Source organism: Vipera ursinii, assembly GCF_947247035.1.
Source record: "Vipera ursinii genome assembly, chromosome: 9".
Taxonomy (NCBI): domain Eukaryota; kingdom Metazoa; phylum Chordata; class Lepidosauria; order Squamata; family Viperidae; genus Vipera; species Vipera ursinii.
Genome location: NC_139523.1, coordinates 20,709,739 through 20,732,957, shown reverse-complemented (window position 1 = coordinate 20,732,957; position 23,219 = coordinate 20,709,739). Strand labels below are relative to the sequence as shown.

The 23,219-nt window shown below is 45.3% G+C and overlaps 1 protein-coding gene across 1 annotated transcript in view; it reads left to right on the top strand.

Annotated features, from left to right (window-relative positions):
• The window catches only part of CADM4 (cell adhesion molecule 4), a 131,931-nt gene that overhangs the window by 99,363 nt on the left and 9,349 nt on the right, over positions 1-23,219 (top strand). Inside the window, exons 2-5 of the mRNA XM_083369393.1 lie at positions 17,998-18,144; positions 18,389-18,541; positions 20,589-20,723; positions 22,659-22,820. Coding sequence (XP_083225519.1) covers positions 17,998-18,144; positions 18,389-18,541; positions 20,589-20,723; positions 22,659-22,820 — 597 coding nt within the window. The remainder of the gene's footprint in view (positions 1-17,997; positions 18,145-18,388; positions 18,542-20,588; positions 20,724-22,658; positions 22,821-23,219) is intronic.

Below are 23,219 nucleotides of genomic sequence, written 5' to 3'. Positions count from 1 at the left end.
AAGAAACCACCCCTCCTTCCTCATTTACTCTCCCAGTCACACTGGGAAAGATGGGGAGGGCACACCTGGTGTCTGGTAAACTGAAGGCAATAAAAATCTGAGCATCGTTTGGGGTGGATAAACATCTGAAGGAATTGGTGCTTTCTTCCCCCCCCCCTTTGAAACCTTAATAATTGTTGTTGCTTTCATCTCCCTTTCTTAAGGGTTTCTTTAACAGGATTCTTGAAAGGGAAATGGACCAGAACGGTGCACAATGCACTCTTTGCTTCCTTGGTTTTTTGAGAAAAACACTTCAAGCTTGAGTTCTCCTTTGCTTTTCTTCCCTGCGTGCCCAAGGTCTTGCTTTTTCTTTAATGCACAAGCTGTGCCCTGCAAATTGCAGAGTGTCCTCAAAGACAGACTCTTGTTTAAGTAGCTTGGTACATCCAGGATGTTTCTGCGAGGGGAAATCCCAAGCAGAGATCAGCGGACAGGAACAGATATAACACAGTTGGAAGAGTGGGCAGGAAACCCTAACCCATTTCAAACAAATGGTTGTCCAGTCTCTTCTTAAAAACTTCCAGTGTTGGAGCATTCACAGCTTCTGGAGGCAGGTGGTTCCACTGGTTAATTGTTCTGCCAGGAAATTCCTCCTTAGTTCTAGGTTGCTTCTCTCCATGGTTGGTTTCCATCCGTTGCTTCTTGTCCTGCCTTCGGGCGCTTTGGAGAATAGCTTGACTCCTTCTTCTTTGGGGCAGCCCCTCAGATATTGGAACACTGCTATCATGTCACACAACCTCAGACGGAAGAAAAAAAAAGCAGCAAAGAGTAGCAAAAGCTACAATGAGACAAACCATTGCAACCAGCCTGTCTTCCAATGAGGACCTGTAGACTGCAGGGGTCAGAAAATATATCTACACACTCCTCCTGGACATAAACTGTTTCAACCCCTTCTCTGGGGAAGGTGCTACAGGGCATTGCATGCCGAAACAACCAGACAGAAAGATGGTCCCCCTCCACCCCAAGCCATCACTCTGCTAAACACCTAATTTCCACAGTTCTGTCTTATGCCTAAGGATATTTACCCATGTAATAGGGCTGTCTCACTATTATCCTTCTCATCTTTCCTATTACCTCCTATTGGTATCTTATGATTTATCACTTTGTGTTTGTGTATACACTGAGAACTTGTGCAACGGTGACAAATTCCTTGTGTGGCCAAATAAACTATCCTATCCTATCCTATCCTATCCTATCCTATCCTATCCTATCCTATCCTATCCTATCCTATCCTATCCTATCCTATCCTATCCCCTTTATTCTCTACTCTACTCTACTCTACTCTACTCTACTCTACTCTACTCTACTCTACTCTACTCTACTCTATTCTATTCTATTCTATTCTATTCTATTCTATTCTATTCTATAGGATTATCTAGTGAAAGACTCTTGTCAGTCCTGTTCAGTTGGCAAGCAGCACTAGCTGCATTCCTCTAATTGGTACATAAATCCTGGAGAATATAACTACTCTAATTCTTGATGGAAACCGGTGGATTTCTCTAGGAGGATGCAATGGTGGGTACAAATTGAATGCAGTACATCTAGCTTCAGAGTTAAATTATTGCAGGCTTGGCTTCAGAGTGAAATTGTTTGCCCCAGTTTGGTTGCAGCTTTTCCATGGGTTGAGCTGCGGTGCTGGAGAAGGCGGCTGTGTAATTCCTTGGACAGCAAAGGTGACTAACAAGCAAATACAGGAGCTCGTAACACCAGATATGTCACTGGAGGGACAAATCACAAAACTGCATCTCACTTATTTTGGCCACGAAGGGGAATTCGCTGGAGAAAGTCCCAAAACTGCTTTTTTCAAAAGGCAACTGGACTGCCTTTGTTTTTCCTTGAAGACATTTCGCTTCTCGTCCAAGAAGCTTCTTCAATTGGGGTGGTTAAGCATCTGAAGGAATTGCTGTCCCCCCCCCTTTGAAACCTTTATAACAAGAAGTTTCTTGGATGAGAAGCGAAACGTCTTCAAGGAAAAACAAAAGAAGCCAGTTGCCTTCTGAAAAAGCATCTTTGCGACAACCATGAGCTGGATGACTGAGAATCTCCATAGCCACTGGAGAAAACAATTATGTTGGGAAGAGTTAGCAGTAAAAGGAAACCAGGCCGTCAAAGAAAAGGGTGGATGAAGGCCATCAAAGCTGACACCAGCCAGAGCATAAACCAAAAACCCCTCAAAAGAAATAGTACAAAATTGGAAAATGTGGAGAGACCCGGCCCATAGAATCACCAAAAATTGGACACAACTGAATGGATAACCCCATCATCATAACTTCAGAGTGAAATTGTTATGCCCCAGTTTGGTTGCAGCTTTTCTGTGGTGCGAGGCATTCTGGGATTTGTAGTTTGTCACCTCTGAGGAACACCAGGTTGGGAAGGCTAAATCAGACAATTATTATTTGAGAAAAGCCCTTGCAAAGTTAAAGTAGCTTGGGTTTCATGAGCTAACCGTGGCTGGCATTTAAAATTTAGAGAGCCAGTTTGGTGCAGTAGTGAGTGTGCTGGATTAGAATCTAGGAAGCTCTGAGTTCTAGTCCTTCCTTAAGCGTGGAAAGCAGCTGGATGATTTTTGGCCAGTTGTTTTCTTGTTGCTATAGGGAAAATAGGAGGGAGGTGCTTTGTGTAAAGCACCTTGAGTACAGGAGCCCCCGACTTAGAACTATTCCTGTACTGATAATTTGAAGTTACAACAGCACTGAAAAAAGTGACTTATGCCCATTTTTCACACAACAGTTGCAGCATCCCCACGGTCACATGATCGAAATTTGGACACATGAGAATTGGCTCCTGTTTAGGCCGTTACAGTGTCCCGGGGTCATGTGATCATCTTTAGTGACCTTCTGACAAAGGGGAAGCCAGATTCACTTAACAACTGTGTTACTACCTTAATAACTGCTGTGATTTACTTAACAACTGTGGCAAGAAAGGCCGTAAAATGGGGCGAAACCCCATTAACAATTTTGGGCTGAATTAGCGTTGTAAGCCAAGGACGACCTTAGTGCAAAATTACAGGTGGAATGTAATTCCAATAAATGTGAAATGAAGGAATATAAAAGTAAATAGGTTGTCCTCACCCCTTCATTTGGCAATTTTCATTGATGGATGAACTTGCATGAAATTTTGTTTACAACACAGATTAAAAAACAAAAACAAATGAGTGATGAACAGAGCACCCGTGAGAAAAGATGGAAATGAAGGCTTGCGTATGTAATAAGTTCATCTGTCTGATTGATTAGCGGAAGCACAGTCTGTAAAGTAGCCAATTTGAGGTAGTGATTAAAGGTATCAAGCTAAAAACCAGGAGCCTGTGAGTTCTAGTCCTGCCCTAGAACTGTCATCAGCTGGATAACTTTGGGTCAGTCAGTTCTAGGACAAAGACAAGGGCAAACCACTTCCTAAAATCTTCCCAAGAAAACTGCATGGATTGGTCCAGGTCAGGGATAGACAGCTATGGCCCCTTTATGACATGTGGACTTTCAACTCCCAGAATTCTTGACTCCACATAGCTGCCTCAGGAATTCTGGGAGTTGAAATCCACAGGTGATAAAGGAGCCATAGTTGGCCCAGGCAATCATTAGGAATCAAGATTGATTGATAGGCACACATAAACACTCTCTCACACAAGTGTGTCATATAATATATGTGGGTGTATGCCTAATACTGTATTTATTTTTGTCATATTTATGTAGTGTATATCAGAGGTGGTGACCCTTTGAGAGCTGTATGCAACAAAATTTCATTTTAATGTATGCCGATTATTCTACATTCAAGGTGACAATAAAGTTGTTATTCTATTCTAAGTGCACAAAATAGTTGCTGCCGGTTGCCATTGTTAAAGTCCTGTATGGCTTAGGACCTGGGTAGTGTTCCTCAAACTTGGCAACACGCTGGCTGGGGAACTCTGGGAGCTGCAGTCTTCACAAGTTAAATTATATTGGCAAGGGCAGGGGTAGGCAAACGTGGCTCTTTTATGACTCATGGACTTCAACTCCCAGAATTCCTGAGCCAGCATGGCTGCCTAACCCTGGGCTAGGGAATTCTGGGAGGTGAAGTCCACTCATCTTAAATTTACTTAAGACTGAGAAAGCCTAGAAAATTAGGCTTGGAAAACCATACATAGGAGGATGGCTGGTGAAAGGCTACAGAGTGCAGGTGTTATTTATGTGCCCAACTTCCTTGCTGTTGATTGTGGCTCACTATGTGGCCCGTCCCAGGTGGTGAGCCATTTTGGATGGCTTTGGAGATTATTTTGCTCTTCCCTTTAATTTTGCAATATCCAGCAGGAAGCATTGTTAGGGGGAAAAACAATGACATTTATCTGAATGGTGAATCATAACTTAATGAGAGGTGTTGTTGAAAGCTATCATTTCCTCTTATTTTGTTTTGATGATGCCCTATTTGCATATTATATGTGGCGGTGGGAACGTTCCTGTGCAATTATGCTACTGAAGTGGAGAGCCAATTGGCTTTGTCCTATTAAACCAGCCAAGCTCTTCCCTCCACAAACAACTTAACCTGCTTGTGAACCTTCAACCTTATTTTCAGGTGCTAGAATGGTGCCCCATTGTCCCCTCATTAAGGACAATGGCCTTGAGCACGTGCAGAGGGCTCTTCTCTCACGACACAGGAGCTGACATCTTCGATTGCCTGCTGATTTTCACTTCAGCCTTTGCAATCAACTGTTTTGCAGCAGAACTGCACCAGGCGAACCCTACCGTACATTTTTTATGCAGGGTGCTGAAGGAGGATTGAGATTCTAGCTGAGGTTCTTAGCTTTGTAGATGTGACTTTGGTGGGTTTTGTCAAGCTGCAAAACCCAAGAAAGAGAGGGTTACTTCTGAGTGGCCCCTCCCCTACAGACAGAAATCTTGGTCAACTAGAGCAATTACTTGCTTCATAAAAGATATAGTTTGAGAACTTCTAGGGAGGAATTACCTTGACCTGCTTCCTCACAAGCAGACTAAACTTAGCTGCCTCTTGGTCCTCTGGAATCCAACCCGTCCCTCCTGGGAATCCAGACCAGAAGTAGTTCTTGAGCTACGTTCATGTAGTGACCGTTAGAAGTGACAACAGCGCTGAAAAAAGTGACTTGTGACTTTTTTTTTCATTTTCACATTTATGGCTATTGCAGCGCCCCGTAGTGATGTGATTAAAATTCAGGTGCTTGGCAATGGACTCCTATTTATGACCACTGTGATATCCCGGGGTCCCCTTTTGCGACCTTCTGACAAGCATAGTCAATGGGGAAAGTCAGATTTGCTTAACAACCTTGTTACTAACGACTGCAGTGTTCACTTAACAACTGTGGCAAGGAAGGTCATCAAACAGGGTGAAACTCACTTAACAACTGTCTCTTTTAGAGACAGACATTCGGGGCTCAATTGGGGCTGTACGTAGAGAACTACCTATAGGTACATTCCATCATTGTAGACATCAGAGTATATTGCTATTTTTCTTCTTATGGGTTCCCTTGCACCTGTCCCAGGCAGATCTGCCCCATGAATCATGGTGGATTCTATCTAAAGCTCATTGAGTGCCAGATCGCCTGGCCAAGAACAACAGATGGTCTTAATCCAGGGAAATTTCCAAGGCCCATTAAAGTCGAAGGATGCCTGCCAGATCTTTATAAGCATGGCACATCCCAGAGACAGCTGTGAATGGTCTATATAGCTAGGGATGCTACTGCAGTCAAAGTATTAAAAAGATGTGTTTGGTCTTCTGCCTCATTTTCTCCAACTGAATTTGGATGTTCTTGATTCTACCATGCTTATTGGCCAGGGACCCCTCCCCCCAAGCCTGTTCTCTCTCTCTCTCTCTCTCTCTCCCCCCCCCACCCTCCATGAAAGGCTAGGAAGAGCTATAGAACAGCAGGCAGCCTGTGCATCTCTTCCAGTTGTGCCCCTGTAAAAACAGAGGCTTAATTTTGCTTAATCTTAGCCTCACCTGCAAAACAGTGTTTCTCAACCTCAGCAACTTGAAAAATGGATGGACTTTCAACTCCCAGAATTCCCCGGCCATGCATGCTGGCTAGGGAATTCTGGGAGTTGAAGTTCACAAGTTGCCAAGTTTGGAGACCCCTGCTGTAGGAGATCAGGCATCAGCAGAAGCCAGAAGTAGCTTTCAGGAGATGTTATTGCCAGTGAAAAGGAGGGACGTTATGGGGGTCTTTGGTGTATCTGATTTGCCTTCGGAGCTCAAAATGCACAATAAGTCCAAGAAGTGAGTTGCAAGAGGGAGTTGACTTTTGGTGCCAGAGTGTGCCTCGGCAGCAATTGTGATGCCAGTTGCCCAACCAACGTTTCCAATGATGGATGGAGTCGAGGCCCAGAACAGAACAGGACCCATTGTTCCCTTTGGAGTGAGAATGAGAGCTGTAAAAGTCCTGTTCTCCTCTTCTTCTCCTTCAAACATTGTTCTTTTTCATGCATTGATTGAGATTGTTTTGATGTGTGGTTTGCGGTGATCCGAGGTCTTAAGCCAAGATCACAAGTTGCAGAGAGCAGGAAGAAGATCAGTAGATCTTACTATTTTCTTCAGCCCTGTCCCCAGCCAGCAACTGGTCCGCACAAACAAGCAAAGCCCCATCTGTGAGATGCAGGCAGTACACAAAACCAGGCACCCTCCGGTCCATGGAAAAACCTTTCTCCATGGAACCGGTCCCTGGTACCCGAAAGGTTGGGGACTTCTGCTTGAGTTCATCTATTGCCCAGCATTAAGCCAGTAGATATATAGGGAGGATTAAAAAAAACCCCCTTCATTCTGGGAAAACTAATCAAGAATGGAAACTAATCAAGGAGAGAAGCAACCTAGAGCTAAGGAGAAATTTCCTGACAGTGAGAACAATTAATCAGTGGAACGGCTTGCCTTCAAAAGATGTGGGTGCTCCATCACTGGAGGCTTTTAAGAAGAGATTGAACAATCATTTTTCTGGACTGGAATAGGGTTTCCTGCTTGAGTAGGGGGTTGGACTAGAAGACCTCCAAGGTCCCTTCCAATTCTGTCATTTGGTTGTATTCTGACTCTGGGGTGAGCCTTGCAAACAACCTTCTCTCCATCTTACATTGAAGCAGGAGGCGGTATATGTGGTGACAGGCTGAATGCTGAAGACTTTGAAGGGTAGAACTGGGTTTGCATCTTGCCTCCGTTTCTGCTTTTTTTTTTTTTAATTTAGCGTGAAAATCTCTGTTGCTGTTCCTACTTGATATGACCCAAGAGAGAAAGAAAACAAATACTAAATGGCAGATGCCCTTGCCTTGAAGGAACTGTTTACCCATCAGCCTATATTCCCCCGCATAAATCCCAACGGAATTCATTGTCTTGCGTGACGTTTTAACCGTTGCTTTGCTAAATTACCGGGGTTGTTTTCGTATCTGTTGAAAAACCGCCAGAATTCCTTTGGGATTACAGCAGTGTACACAACAAATGAATAATTGCTTTATTCTATTTTATTTTATTTTATTTTATTTTATTTTTTAAAGTGTGTTACAGCCTTTATATGCCCTTCCCTCAACTCAGATCAGGTAACTCTGCCTAGACCAGACCATATAACTCTGTCCATTTCTGTGGGACTCTGCAAAACCATCTCACTTCTGCCCGTTGTTTTTCTTCAGGCTTTGCTTTCATTGAGCACCTCTAATTACAGGTCATCCTTGACTTATAACCGTTTGGACATTTGTCCTGTATTTGTGACAGTTGCAGCGTCCCGGGATCACGTGATTTCCCCTTTTGTGACCTTCTGACAGGCGACGTCAACGAGGAAGGCAGGTTTCAGTTAACAACCGACTTACTAACTTCCTAGAAGATTCCATGCTGGCTGTAGAATTCTGGGAGTTGAAGTCCGCACATCTTCAGGTTGCTAAGGTTGAAAAGCACCGCTCTAGGCTGTGAAATGGCAGGCCTTCTTGCTCAGAATATTTTTATTCACTCTTATTCACATTTTGCTTGGTTTCCTTCGTCTGACCTTTGGTCTGACCTTTATTAGTTTATTAAGTAACTCAAAGTGGCAAACATACCTAGTACTCCTTTCTCCTCCTATTTGTCCCACAAAAACTCTCTGAGAGGGGTTGGGTTGAGAGAGACGGACTAGCCTAAAATCACCTAGCCAGCTTTCATCCCTAAGGTGAGACTAGAACTCACCATCTCCTGCTGACTGGCCCAAAGTCACCCAGTTGGCTTTCATGCCTAAGGTGAGACTAGAACTCACCATCTCCTGGTGATTGGCCCAAAGTCACCCAGTTGGCTTTCATGCCTAAGGTGAGACTAGAACTCACCATCTCCTGGTGATTGGCCCAAAGTCACCCAATTAGCTTTTTTTTCTAAGATGGGACTAGAACTTCCAGTCTCCTGGTGATTGTCACTAATTGGCTTTCATGCCAAAGGTGGGACTGGTTTTTAGTCTGGTGCCTTAACCACTAGATTAAATTGGCTTCCCAAGAATAAAAATAAACATCTCCTAGAATGGCTTACGGTTTAATAAAAAATCACAGCGCTCCTTTCCTCAGAATAACACTCTAAAAATTCACAACCTAAAAGGAAACTCAGACGAGGAGAACAAAGGGGGAAAAAAAAACTGCTTTTGTGAAAAATAAAAAATTGCCGTCTGCCAAAATCATGTTAAACTTATTCAGGATGAATAAACAAACTTTTAAAAAAAGCATTCGCATTGATTGGGTTGCTGTTTTTTTCCTCAGCTTTTGGCGAGGAAAAGAGCAGACATTATTTGAACTGAATTTCTGTGAAAAGAAATTTCTGTGTTGGTTGTCATCTTGCTCACTCTTAGATATAAATGAAGAAGAAATAACAAAGATATCTATTTGTGCAACTGATGGATCATTCATGTGGCACTGATGGCCTTCGGTGTCTCCTGCTTCAAAATGAACAGAAGACCTTCCCATTAATTTGGTTGTCGAGTATTCTGTGAAAGGCAGGCTTAGCCTCCATTGAGAAATACCGTTTTTTTAAAGTACAGGTCGTCCTCAACTTACAACGGTTCATTCAGTGACACTTCAAAGTTACAACGGCACGGGACAAAGTGACTTTTGACCGTTTTTCACACTTGCGACCGTTGCCGCATCCTCATGGTCACGTGACCAAAATTCGGGTGACTGACGCATGATGGTTGCCGTGTCCTGGAGTCATGCGATTCCCCTTTGCGACCTTCTGACAAGCAAAATCAGTGGGGAAGCCTGATTCACTTAACAACCGTGCGAACTAATGTAACAACTGCAGTGATTGACTCAAGAACTGTGGTCAGAAAGCTTGTGAAACGGAGCGAAACTCACTTTGGTCTGGGGTAGCTGCAGAAATCTGGGGCTCAGTTGGGGTGGTAAGTCAAGGACTCTCTGTATTCTCATCTTTATGCGTGGAAACAAAAAAAAAAAGAAGGAAGGAAGGATGTGAACCTCGTGGAAAAAGAGCTATGAAATCTCCATGCTTTTTCCACCTTCCGCCCTTCTCTCCTACCAAATCCGTTCCTGCTGTTTTTAATTTCTGGCTCCGCTTCTCCGATTTATTCTCCCGTCATGCTATTAAGTGGACAAAAGCCCGGTGTTATTTCCCCCATGCCTAGGCTGGGTTATCTTGTGGCTTGACATTTGGTTGGCCAAGGATGGTGACCCAGGGGGATGAAACAATATTCCTTTTTTTCTTTCTTTCTTTCTTTTTTTTTAAATACAAGGACGTTTCCGCCTGGTTGCTTGAAGGCCATTCTTTCTCTCTTCAGGAGGTCCGGCAAGTAGCTGCATTCAACGCAGCCGCAGGCTAACGTTCTCCGCTGGTGTAGCTCAGCCAGAACCGTCGTGAATGAATTGTTGCCCTGCTGTTGCGGAATGGAGCGTGTGTTGATCAAGAGCGCTTAAAATCAGCCCAGAGAAAATTTGACAGATTTATTAGTTCAGGTAATGGAGCTCTATTTGCCGGATGCGTCCGCCTTGCAGTGAGCTTCATGCAGCAAGATCTTGCCGCTCCAGAGGTTTCTCGGAGGGGGTCTGGACAGTCCAGCAAGGAAAACTACCCACCCTCCTCTCCTCTGCTCCCGCGTGGGCTTATTCCCAAGGCAGAGACAATGTAGACATATCACTTGGACAGAGCTACTCCTTTCCCCTGCCTGCCCCATCTCTTCAGCCCTCTTTTTGCTGAGCATCTGTCTCCGAGAGGCGCAATCTTTTGGACGTTTTTCTCCTTTGCAGTTCCCTTAAAAATGGACGTGCGCTCCTTACCCAAGCTGGCCTGAGCTGTTGGGGATGGATCAGAGGGGAGTGTTGCTCACGTGTAACGATTGTGCTGTCTCTTTGGCTCTCTTCTGGGTCTGCCATGTGGGCAAAGTTGCTGGAAAAAGAAGGGAGACTCTGCAGAGGAGATCTCAGGTCAAACCGCTTAGCGCTGGTTCAGGAAGGTTGGTTTGTTCCAGGCTGGGCAACCAGGCCCCGGGCATCGTTGTCTGAAAGTGGTGCCCAGTTTTCTCGGAGCCGGGTCTTGGTGGTCTTTGGCCTGGATTTGTTCCCGTCACTTCTAGGGCTCTGGAAGATCCTTTGTGGTGGCCGGGTTAATTCCTCCATCTCTGGCATGGTGCCCTGATGGATGGGTAGGCATTTTCGTGTCTTAACTTTAGCAAGAAGCATATGGTGGGCATGTCTCCCCAGGCATTCCAGGCAGGCTGTGAATGTTGGATGCTGGAAGGAGGTGATGGAGACCAGGACTGGGAGAGGAAGAGGAAATAACAACAACAACAAACAACAACAACAATAATGTTGGAAGGGACCTTGGAGGTCATCTAGTCCAACCCCCTGCTCAGCCAGGAAACCCTATACTATTTCAGGCAAATGGCTGTCCAATCTCTTCTTTAAAATTTCCAGTGTTGGAGCATTCACCGCTTGTGGAGGCAGGTTGTTCCACTGGTTAATTGTTCTAACTGTCAGGAAGTTTCTCCTTAGTTCTAGATTGCTTCTCTCTTTGGTTAGTTTCCATCCATTGCTTCTTCTCCTGCCTTCAGGGGCTTTGGAGAATAGCTTGACTCCCTCTTCTTTGGGGCAGCCCCTGAGATACTGGAAGACTGCCATCGTGTCCCCCCTTGTCCTTCTCTTCATTAGACTAGACATGCCCAATTCCAGCAACCGTTCCTTATATGTTTTAGCCTCCAGTCCCCTGATCATCTTTGTTGCTCTTCTCTGCCCTCTTTCTAGAGTCTCACCATCTTGGATGTATTACACTAGAGTAGAACCTCTGCATTGCTTATCTCCACAGAGATACCTTTCCCCTGTTCCCTCCCCTCTTCTACCCAGCCATTACCCTTTCAATTCTCCCTTCTGCTTTCATTTCTTTATTAAAGAGACAATGGAGCTTTTTTCTCAGGTGAGATATGAGATGCTCAACAGGGCTTTTACCTTTTGACAAATCTCTTTTAGTTTTCTTTTTGGACAGGTGGATTTATGTCCAAGTACATGTAGCCCTCGACTTACATCTATTCGTTTGGCGGCTGTTCAAAGTTATGATGGTGCTTAGGATCAGTCCTCGCATTTACAACCATCAGTGTGTTCCCCATGGTCATGTGATTAAAATTTGGGCACTTGACAACTGGTAGATGTTCATTATGGTTGCAGCATTGCAGGGTCATTTCTGAGCTTCCCAGCAAGCAAAGTCCCAGGGGGAACTGGATTCGCTAACTGAGTTTATGATTCCTTTAACAACTGCAGTGATTCGCTTAACAAACCTGGCCAAAGAAACCCTAATAGAATTGGACAAAACTCACATAACAACTGCCTCGCTTAGCGATGGGAGTTCCGGCTATGATCATAAGCAGGAAGTAGAAATTAAGGCCTGTGAAGCAATAGGAACATTGGAAGATGGTCAAAAGCAATTAGAATAGAATAGAGCTGGAAGGGACCTTGGAGGTCTTCTAGTCCAGCCCCCCTGCTCAAGCAGGAGAACCTATGCCATCTCAGACAAGTGACTGTCTAGCTAGCCTCTTCTTAAAAAACGTGGAGCGCCCACGATTTCTGGAGGCAAGCTGTTCCACTGGTTAATTGTCCTCATTGTTTTTTTTTGTTTTTTTATTATTTTTATTTTTCATTAGCCCCAGAAACTAGGTCCAGAAACAACAGGTGTGAGTTTGCAGTGACCTGAATTTCCTTCAGATCTCAGGAAAAAACTTCCTGGCAGTGAGATCTGTTCAAAGCGGAATAGTCTAGCTTTTTTGCTATCTCTGCCAGCCTCTCCTCACAGAAGGTTTAATTGGTTTTCCTACACGTTGCAAAGGATTGGTTTAGATAATCTTGGGATCCCTTCCAACTCTATAATTCTGTGAAAAATCAAAGGAACTGGGTATGCTTAGACTTGAGAACAGAAGACCCGGGGGGGAATATGGTAATGAAACCTAAAAAAGATGTCAGATTAAAGAAAAAGGTAAGACCTGTTCTATATCATTTCAAAGTGGAGGCTATAACATTCAGACAGTCCTTGATTTATGATCACAACTGGGACCAGAATCTCTATTGTTAAGCAAGGTGGGTTGTTTCATGAGTGTAATCTTTTTTGCTGTGGCTGTTAAGTGAGTCACAAAGCATCATTAAGTGAATCCAATTTCCTCACTGACTTTGCTTGGTGGAAGCTGGCTGGGAAGGTTGCAAACGACAATCACGTGACCCTGGAACCTGTGGTATATACAGTACATACTGGTTGCTAGGTGCCTGAATTTTAATGGGGATGCTGCAATGGTCGTAAGTGTGAGGACTGGTCGTAAGTCACTTTTCTCAATGCTGTTGTAAGTTGAAACGGTCTCAAAACAAATAGTTGTAAGTTGAGGACAACCTGTAATGTTAAATTCCTAGCAGTTTGCTACTGGTTCTCCCAAGAATTGGTGGTCTTCTCTGTGCTGATGGACCAAAGCCCAGCGTGTCACCCCCTATAAACAGTTCAAGTACGCTCGGCAGGGTGTGAATAGTTGAACCTGGGTTGGATAATAGTGAGGGGTTTTTCTCCAAGGGATGCCACTGAATTTCCCTCTTGACCACATCAGGTAAAGCCTGAACTGTCCCTAATTGTTTGGGAATTTACTCCTCTCCTGTTGGAGCCAGAAAAAATACATGTCAAAAGTAATCTTGAATTTGATAGATCTAAGCCCAGAGCTTCAATTTGGAGCTTCCAGACTCTTTGCATTCTGGGAAACGTGGCAGAAAAAGCTGTGTGGGCTCCACACTTCCAAGGGTTTTGTTTTGGAGAACTGAGCATCTTGTTCTCCAAAGTGGTTTTTTGGAAAGGCAACTGGACTGAATTTTTTGAGGAAGAAGAAAAAGACATTTCGCTTCCCTCCCAAAAAACTTCATCAGTTGTACTGGATGGTGTGTGTGTGTGTGTGGGGGGAGATGGAAGGATGAGTAGTGACAGTTTAGACTGGATGATGAGGATGGAAGAAGTAGTTCTGACAGGAAGGGGAGGGGGTGGGAAATGGAAGGATTGTATTTCTTCGCAGTCATCTGGTTTTAACAATCTTTGAGAGCCATTGAGGCAACTTGGGGTTGTATCTGTGCCCTCACGACCGCATTGTGTAGTGGAGATTTGGTGGCGTCAACTTTGTAGACATTAAGCATCTTGTTGGAGGTGCAGGATGAAACACCCAGGAAGGGAAAAAGAGAGCGTGGTGCAACTTCCCTCAGGGGTATCATTTGTACAGATAGTCCTCAACTTATGACCACAATTCAGCCTGAAATTTCAGCTGCTAAGTGAGACATTCATTGAGTTTTGCCCTATTTGACCACCTTTCTGGCCGCAACTGTTAAGTGAAAATGGCTTCTCCGTTGGCTTTGTTTATGGGACGTTCGCAAAAGGGGACACAGCAACGATCATAAATAGGAGTCAGTTGCTAAGCATTTGAATTTGGATCATGTGAAATGGTTGTCGGTGTGGAAAAACAAGTCATGAGAAACGGTTTTAGTGCCGTTGTAACTCTGAACCGTCGCTTAAGTGAACTGTCACAAGTTAAGGACTGCCTGTGCTTTTCCAGCAAGGAGGGCGTTGCTCATGTGCTGCCTATCTCGGAGTGGCCTGGTGGGAGAGCAGTATGGGTACCACGTGGCATCCTGGAATTTACACCCTGACGATCTGGGCCATGGTGGAGGAGAGAGACAGCCTTTTTTGCGGAGACATTTCCTGTCTATGTATGCTGTTTGCCTGTGTGTGCTCTTTTGTCCTTGCACCTGTGAGATGTTTGTGAGGCTTTTTGTTCTCATCTCTGCTCTCCCCGCCCCCCACACCCCGTATTTCTCTTGAGACCTCCCTAAACACGAAAAAAACACATCCACAAAGTCGAGGTTGTAAGGCCAGGATCAGAATTGGGCGCCCTTCAAAGTGTCTTGGACCAGCATCGATTGTTGTCTCCTGGTGTACCCAGATGGTGACGGGTATGGATGCCTTAGAGTAACTTTTAATTCTGTGGTTGACCGATGTGAGGATGTGATACGGGGTGAAACGGGGGAGGAATAATCGACACCGTGTAATCATTTTAAAGTGAGGAACTTTGCCACTCAGATGCATAATTTATGCAACCTGGGAAAGAAAAAAAGAGTCCTTCTGAATGTCATGAGGGGATTATCTTCAGGCAGAATTCTGTGCCTGGTTTTGAGATGCTGGATAAACACTTTTGATGGGGCCAACTTCATACTAAACGCTCAAAGATCACATCCCTTGCCTTGGAATGGGCCTGCTCATCCTCTCTCTCCAATTTGATTGCTGCTTAGAAAAACGCTTGCCACTTGCAGGTAGTCCTCGACTTATGACAGTTCATTTAGTGACCATTTGAAGTTACAAGGGCACTGGAAAAAAATTGACTTAGCGACTGTTTTTCACACTTACGACCATTGCAGCATCCCCAGGGTCACATGATCAAAATTCAGACGCTTGGCAACTGATTCGTATTTATGACGGTCGCGTTGTCCCTGGAGTCATGTGATCCCCTTTTGCAACCTCCTGACAAGCAAAGTCCCTGGGGAAGCCAGATTCACTTAACAACCGGGTTACTGTCTTAACAATTGCAGCGATTCACTTAAGTGTGGCAAGGAAGGTTGTAAAATAGGGCAAAATTCACTTAACAAATGTCTCACACTTAGCAGCAAAAAATTTGGAGCTCAATTGTGGTCATACGTCAAGGAGTACCTACAGTCCATCACTCCAAGTCCTCCTCTATCAGAGCACTATCTCTCACATCCTCTCTGATAGACCTTTGTGTCCCCATATTTAGGATAGGATAGGATAGGATAGGATAGAATAAGGAATAAAGAATAAGGAATAAGAAATAAGAATAGAGTAGAATAGAGAATAGAGAATAAGAATAAGAATAGAATAGAGAATAAGAATAGAATAGAATAGAATAGAATAGAATAGAATAGAATAGAATAGAATAGAATAGAATATTTTTTTTAAAATTATTTTAATTCCATTTATATCCCGCCCTTCTCCGAAGACTCAGGGCGGCTTTACAAACTTAGCAGTAGCCTTCATTCTATGTATATGCCTGCTTATTAGGGCTTTCACACACACCCAAGCGGCATTATTACAAAGTCAGCTTAATTGCCCCCAACAATCTGGGTCCTCATTTTACCTACCTCGGAAGGATGGAAGGCTGAGTCAACCTTGAGCCTGGTGGGACTCGAACCTGCACTAATTGCAGGCAGCTGGTGTTACTGAAGGAGGCATTAGCCCACTGCTCCACCAAGGAGAATAGAATAGAATAGAATAGAATAGAATAGAATAGAATAGAATAGAATAGAATAGAATAGAATAGAATAGAATAGAATAGAATAGAATAGAATAGAATAGAATAGAATAGAATAGAATAGAATAGAATAGAATAGAATAGAATAGAATAGTGGACTGGACTGGACTGGAGTAGAGTAGAGTAGAGTAGAATGCAGAATGGAATGGAATGGAATAGATAACCTGTTATTCTATTCTATTAGTTTTTAATTAACACAAACCTTCCCCAATTTTAAAATGCACGGAGTGGAAAGTGATGCCATTAAGACTGTAAATAAGTCACAGATATAAAGCTCAGTTTATTTCGAGTTTGGGTTGTGCAAGGTTGTATACAGTGGCTCTTGGCGTTTATCGTGGATAATACCGATGAACCTTGGAATCGCGTTAAGCCTTATTAGCGTGGAGGTTTCTACTATTTAGCATTCATTTAACATGGCTGAAGCATGTTGTGGGAAGAACACAGTTCTAACACTGACTTGGGGCCTTTTGCCTCTGTGCTGTTTATAAAAGTGTTTAATATTTTGTGTGGTGTCCTACCGGCAGGGAAAGGGGATTGTTAAGAGATGTAAATACCTGTATGGCACCAATGGGGACTGGGTTCAGTGAAGTGCTGTGTATTTTCCAAAAATTGCGTGCAGTCACCGAATTGTCTATATTGAGGCCATGCAACCTGCTGTTTTTTTTATGCGTTGTAATCCACACACCTTGGATGAAGCTGTTCCTATAAGGGATTCTCCAACAACACCTCTCATGCCCTTCTCTTTTCACATTTTACTTTGCTGGTTTTTGTGTTACTCCGATGTCCTCTTGTTTACGCCTCTGTGGAATAAAGCTGACTTCTGAGGATGGGAAGAACTATTAGTCAAGCTTCAAAGGAGTAGAAGGAGATCACCCAGCCTTTCCTACGGCTCTTAGCTGCTAGGCAAGGCTTTCCACCTGCTGGCCACTGACCATTATCGTTCAGATTATAGTCTGCATAAAGCAGTTAGGCAGATGAATAGTTCTAGACGGCTGACATAAACAAGCCAACATTATAATAAAGGGTCCTTGGTGCTCTCTGAGCTTGCTTGTTTTCTTGCAGACTTTTCATTACCCAAACTAGGTAATGTCATCGGTGCTAGTCACCAGCACTAGCATCCAGGACCCCTCATTACAACCCTGAGCTGCAAATATTCTCCTCTATTGGGACAAAATTATAATAAACACACATGCAAACACACGAACACACCCGAGTGGCAAGGCTAGGTCAACCATATTTGTGCGAAAATACTGTATAGCCACTGACTAGCCCAAGGGTAGGCAACCTTGGCTCTTTTATGACTCCCAGAATTCCTGAGCCAGCATAAAAGAGCCAAGGTTGCCTACCCCTGGACTACTGATAGCAAAGAACGTTTACTCTCCCCAGTCATCTAATGGCCAGGGAGAATTTTGCAACCCAGATATTATTATTATTAATTTTATTATTAATTTTATTTGTATACCGCCCTTCTCCCGAAGGACTCAGGGCGGTGAACAGGGCAATACATGTTAAAAAGACAGAATACAAAAATTAAAAAAAGATTAAACAAGTGCCCAGAACTCTTAGATAGATTAAAACGCATTTAAAAGTAATAAAAACCCAACCCCCTCCCATCAGGCCAGGCCAGCTTGTTCAAAAAGATACGTCTTTAGATCGCACCGGAAGGAGCGAAGGTCGGGCGCCATCTGGAGCTCAACCGGAAGACAGTTCCATAGATCCGGCGCGCCCACAGAGAATGCCCTCCCCCTGGGGGCCACCAGTCGGCATTCTTTGACCGGTGGCACCCTGAGGAGGCCCTCTCTGTGGGAGCGTATTGGGCGGAGGGAAGTTGATGCCGGCCGCAGGTGCTCCCCAAGGTATTCCGGACCCATGCCATGGGTATGGCAGCCGAAGTTGGGGAGCACGGTTTTCTGTCTCATCTTCCGATCCCCTCTGAGGTTTGCTTGGAGAACACCCTTGAAGTTGCAATAAGTGACTTCTTTAGGGATGTAGCTTGCTCATCTTTATTTTAAGTTAGTTCTCACTGGCCCGCAATTTCCAAAGCTACTTTGATGTCCATCAACTATAGCCTTTGCAAGAGGGTGTTTTTTTGCTAGGGACAGGTCCACCCAGTAAGGCCTTCTTCCTTGATGTTGGCCAGATGTTCTTTCCTCAGGAATTAGGGCTGGTAAACCTTTCTCTCTTCTTCTTCACTCTAGCTAGAACCCAGGAAGTCCAAGCCGAGAATGTGACAGTAGCAGAAGGCGGGCAGGCTGAGATCAATTGCAAGCTACACCAATATGATGGCTCCATCGTGGTGATCCAGAATCCATCTCGGCAGACGCTCTTCTTCAACGGCACACGAGGTAACCTTGTTTCTAGTCTTCAAGGTGTCGAATTGTGGGCTGGAGATGGGATGACTGAGCCAGCACCTGGAAAGTGGGTCATCTACTTTCTTGTTGTCCCTTCGTGTTGATCTACATTGTTGTCCAGGGCTGGAAACCAGGAGTGTTCAGAACTGTGACTGTGGCTGGTTGTGACCTGGGGGAAGATGATCCTTGTTTATTTGATTGGTCCACAACCGAGGCATTTCCCTTCCGCTCCTTACAGCCTTGAAGGACGAACGTTTCCAATTGGCGGAGTTCACCCAAAAACAGGTCCGCATTGTGCTGTCCAATGCCCGTCTGGAAGATGAAGGTGGATACTATTGTCAGCTGTATACAGAAGACACTCACCATCAGATTGCCATCCTCACAGTCCTGGGTATGTGTCACCCTGCTTTGGATGTGGGAAAGAGCAGGAGGCAGCCTATATTTGTCCAAGGACTTTGTTAAAGTATGAAAGAATGAAAAAGTGGCTTGGCAAGATAGGATAATGTTTATTACGATCCAGACAGAGGAGGGAAGTGATAAGATCAGAAGAGGATGCTGTACCCCACTGTTTAGCTCAGGGGTGTTCAACAAGGGCAACTTTAAAGACCTATAGACTTCAACTCCCAGAATTCCCCAGCCAGCCATGCTGGCTGGGGAATTCTGGGAGTTGAAGTCCACAAGTCTTAAAGTGGCCGAGTTTGAGGACCCCTGCTCTAAATGTCTGTAGAGATTCTCAGTCATCCAGGTCATGGTTGTCCCCTTTTTCAGGAGGCAACTTCCTTGTTTTTCTTTGAAGATGTTTCCCTTCTTCATCCAAGAAGCTTCTTCAGCTCTGACTGGATGGTGGGCAAGGGAAGGATTTATATTCCTTGCAGACAGCTGGTCCCTTGCATTCTTTTAAGAGAGACATTGAGGCCACTTGGAGGTTTATGTGTGTCCTCAAGGTCCCCGGAGTGGTGCAAATGGAACTGCCGAAAGTGTTGTAGACTGGAGATAGATGATGTCGCATCCCTCCCCCTCTGCTGAGAGAGGACTGTTCAGTGTTGACATAAGTGGCCTCTTTGACCCCTCTTTCAAACCAGCAGACACACATACACCTCCAAGCGGCCCCAACGACTCTCCAAAAGAATGCAAATGACCAGCGGTCTGCAAGGAACACAAATCCTTCCCTTGCCCACCATCCAGTCAGAGCAGAAGAAGATTCTTGGATGAGAAACGAAGCATCTTCAAAGAAAAACAAGACAGTCCAGTTGCTTCCTGAAAAAGCACCTTTGGGTCAACCCTCTGAAATTCACTCCTCTAAATCAGACTGCAGCCGACCCAAAGGGAAAAAAAAATCAGGTATGTCTTGAAAGCTGCTGGTGCAAAGGACATTCAAGCACACGATTGTCTAGACAGGCTTCAGTGGATGTCCAGAATTTCAGAGCCGTCTGCTTTATCCCCCTCAGGAATGCTCAGAGACTGAACCTAAGATCTTTAGCCTGCCGAACATGTGCTTTGACGCTGAGCTGTAGCTTTTCTGAAAGTCACAGTTTCAGGAATCTACCTAACTTGCCAGACTAAAGACTATTAGAAAACGTGATCATTTCTCAAGGTCAGCCTTTGGCGGAAGGGGAACAGATAATCTTCAAAGAGAGAGAGAGAGAGAGAGATTAGGATTCTTCCTTAGCAGGACATCAGTGGAAGCGTTGATGCAAATTAAACAAACTGGCTCAGTGGGTTAGGATGCTGAGCTTGTCGATCAGATGGTCGGCAGTTTGGTGGGTCGAATCCCGAGTGCCGCATAGCAGAGTGAGAGCCTGTTATTTGTCCCAGCTTCTGCCAACCTAGCAGTTCGAAAGCACGTAAAAATGCAAGTAGAAAAATAGGGACCACTCCGGTGGGAAGGTAACAGCGTTCCGTGCGCCTTTGGCGTCTAGTCATGCCGGCCACATGACCATGGAAACATCCTCGGACAAGCGCTGGCTCTTCGGCTTTGAAACGGAGATGAGCACCGGCCCCTAGAGTTGGAAACGACTAGCACGCATGTGCGGGAGAACCTTTACCTATACTTTTTACTATACATCCTGTTTTTTTAAAAAAAAAATGAATCTGATTTTGCAAGTATGAATGTTGGAAGGAACAAATAGAGGTCAAGGGATTTAGTAAACCCTTGTTATCTTCAGAAATACATGCCTACCTCTAGGTTCTGTCTTTGCTTTTCTTCTTAGCTCCATGGCAGGAGGCTAAGTCCTTGTTTTCCTTTGTAAAATGACCTTCTCGGAATCGAGAAGCTTGGGTGAAGTCATCTCCGCCCACAATCTCTAGCAGTTGAAGTATCAATTAAGGAAGTTGCTGCACTGGAGGCAGTTTAGGTGCAATAGGTGAAGGATTCAACCAGGGGGATGTGAGATGAAGGAGGCAAGGACCGATAATTTGCCTGCGTTTTCTTCTTCCAGTTCCCCCAGACAGTCCTTTGGTGGAGGTGAAGGAACAGGCGGTAGAAGGAGGAGAAGTTGAACTCACTTGCAGCATTCCGAGGTCACGCCCTGCGGCCACCCTGCGCTGGTACCGGGACCGGAAAGAGATAAAAGGTACCATTCCAAATGGGCCCCTGTAGAAACCACATAACCAATAAAACAAATAAACTTCCTGGGAAACAGGATCCGGGCACTTCTTCGTCGGCTGGCGTTTGGCCCAAAGTCAACTTGGAATTCCAAGTGAAGGAATATCTTATTTTTTCACTTGACGTCTTCCAGGTGCTTTGGGTGATGAGGGAGGATACTTCCCACCGTACATGTCTATGGATATTCTCAGTCATCCAGGTCATACTTGTCTCAAAAGTGCTTTTTTTTTTAAAGGTAACTGAACAATTTTTTGAGAAAGAAGAAGAAGAAATTTCACTCCTCATCTAAGAAGCTTCATCCTGGATGGAACTCCTTGAATGAAAAGTGAAACTACTACTACTACTACTGCTTCTTCTTCTTCTTCTTCCTCCTCCTCCTCCTCCTCCTCCTTTTTCTCCTCCTTCCTCCTCTCCTCCTCCTCCTTTTTCCTCGCCTCCTCCTCCTTCCTCCTCTCCTCCTCCTCCTTCCTCCTCTCCTCCTCCTCCTCCTCCTCCTCCTCCTTTTTCGCCTCCTCCTCCTCCTTCTTTTTCCTCCTCCTCCTCCTCCTCCTCCTCCTCTTCCTCCTCCTCCTCCTCCTCCTTTTTCGCCTCCTCCTCCTCCTCCTCCTCCTCCTCCTCCTCCTCCTTCTTCTTCTTTTTCCTCTCCTCCTCCTCCTCCTCCTTCTTTTTCCTCCTCCTCCTCCTCCTCCTCTTCCTCCTCCTCCTCCTCCTCCTTTTTTGCCTCCTCCTCCTCCTCCTCCTCCTCCTCCTCCTCCTCCTCCTTTTTCTTCTTTTTCCTCTCCTCCTCCTCCTTCTTTTTCCTCCTCCTCCTCCTCCTCCTCCTCCTCCTCTTCCTCCTCCTCCTCCTTTTTCGCCTCCTCCTCCTCCTCCTCCTTCTTCTTCTTTTTCCTCTCCTCCTCCTCCTCCTCCTTCTTTTTCCTCCTCCTCCTCCTCCTCCTCCTCTTCCTCCTCCTCCTCCTCCTCCTTTTTCGCCTCCTCCTCCTCCTTCTTTTTCCTCCTCCTCCTCCTCCTCCTCCTCCTCCTCTTCCTCCTCCTCCTCCTCCTCCTTTTTCGCCTCCTCCTCCTCCTCCTCCTCCTTTTTCTTCTTTTTCCTCTCCTCCTCCTCCTCCTCCTCCTCCTCCTCTTCCTCCTCCTCCTCCTCCTCCTTTTTCGCCTCCTCCTTTTTCCTCCTCCTCCTCCTCCTCCTTCCTCCTCTCCTCCTCCTCCTTCCTCCTCTCCTCCTCCTCCTCCTCCTCCTCCTCCTCCTTTTTTGCCTCCTCCTCCTCCTCCTCCTTCTTTTTCCTCCTCCTCCTCCTCCTCCTCCTCCTCCTCCTCCTCCTCTTCCTCCTCCTCCTCCTCCTCTTCCTCCTCCTCCTCCTCCTCTTCCTCCTCCTCCTCCTCCTCCTCCTCCTCCTCCTCCTCTTCCTCCTCCTCCTCCTCCTCCTTTTTCGCCTCCTCCTCCTCCTCCTCCTCCTCCTCCTCCTCCTTCTTTTTCCTCGCCTCCTCCTCCTCCTTCCTCCTCTCCTCCTCCTCCTCCTCCTCCTCCCCTTTCCCTCCCTCCTTCCTTCCTCCTCTTTTCCCATCTTACAGTTTGGGATGGATTCAGCAGCTGTTTCTCCAATAAATAAACAGGTCCTTAGCCCTTGGGCTTTGAGTTTGTGCAGGGACCATCTTTTTAGTTAGGCTAGCGGGTTGATGCCACTTGTCCATTCTCTATTTTAACTTTTGTAATGTTTTAAATTGTTTTTATTTTGAGTCCACCCAGAGTCAGTTGTTGAGATTATCCGTATAATACGTATCTGGGAGGTGAAGCCCACAGATCTTAAAAGATGCCAAGGTTGAACACCCCTGATCTAAAGGGGAGTTGTACGTGCTTGCTGGGGGTTACTTGACGGGGCTGGTATGCTGTTTGTGTGTATTTCAGGAACAAGCAGCAAGCAGGAAAATGGGAAAGTATTCAGCATCACCAGCATGGTGCGTTTTTGGGTGGATCGCAAGGACCACAGCAGCATTGTGACGTGCGAAGCCATCCACCCAGCACTGCGTGGTCAGCGGAAGCAGACGCAGTACGTGCTAGATGTACAATGTAAGTGACCACTGGACAATGTAAGTGACCACTGGAGCTCCCTAGGAAGGGAGGGGGGTAGGAGAGGTAGAAAGATTTTGCAAGCCAGGTTCAGGTTAGCGAGATCAAGAAATGGAGCCCCGTTGCATTTTGCATCCTGCTTGCCCCATTTTCTGTCTTTTTTTGAATGAAGGAGGCAACAGTTATTGGCTCCTTGGCTTAATGGTCAGAGGAAGAAACGAAGCAAGGACCTGACCTAACAGATAAGCTGTTAAAAAGTCTGAAGTGCTTTCAGACTTGCAAAATTCTATTAAAGTAGAATTAGTTACTCTAGTCATGTTTCCTGTTTGGTTTATCTGTGAGGGCTGACAAAAATAGATACCCCAAAGTTAGGGGGCCTTACAGAGGACAGATGTTCCA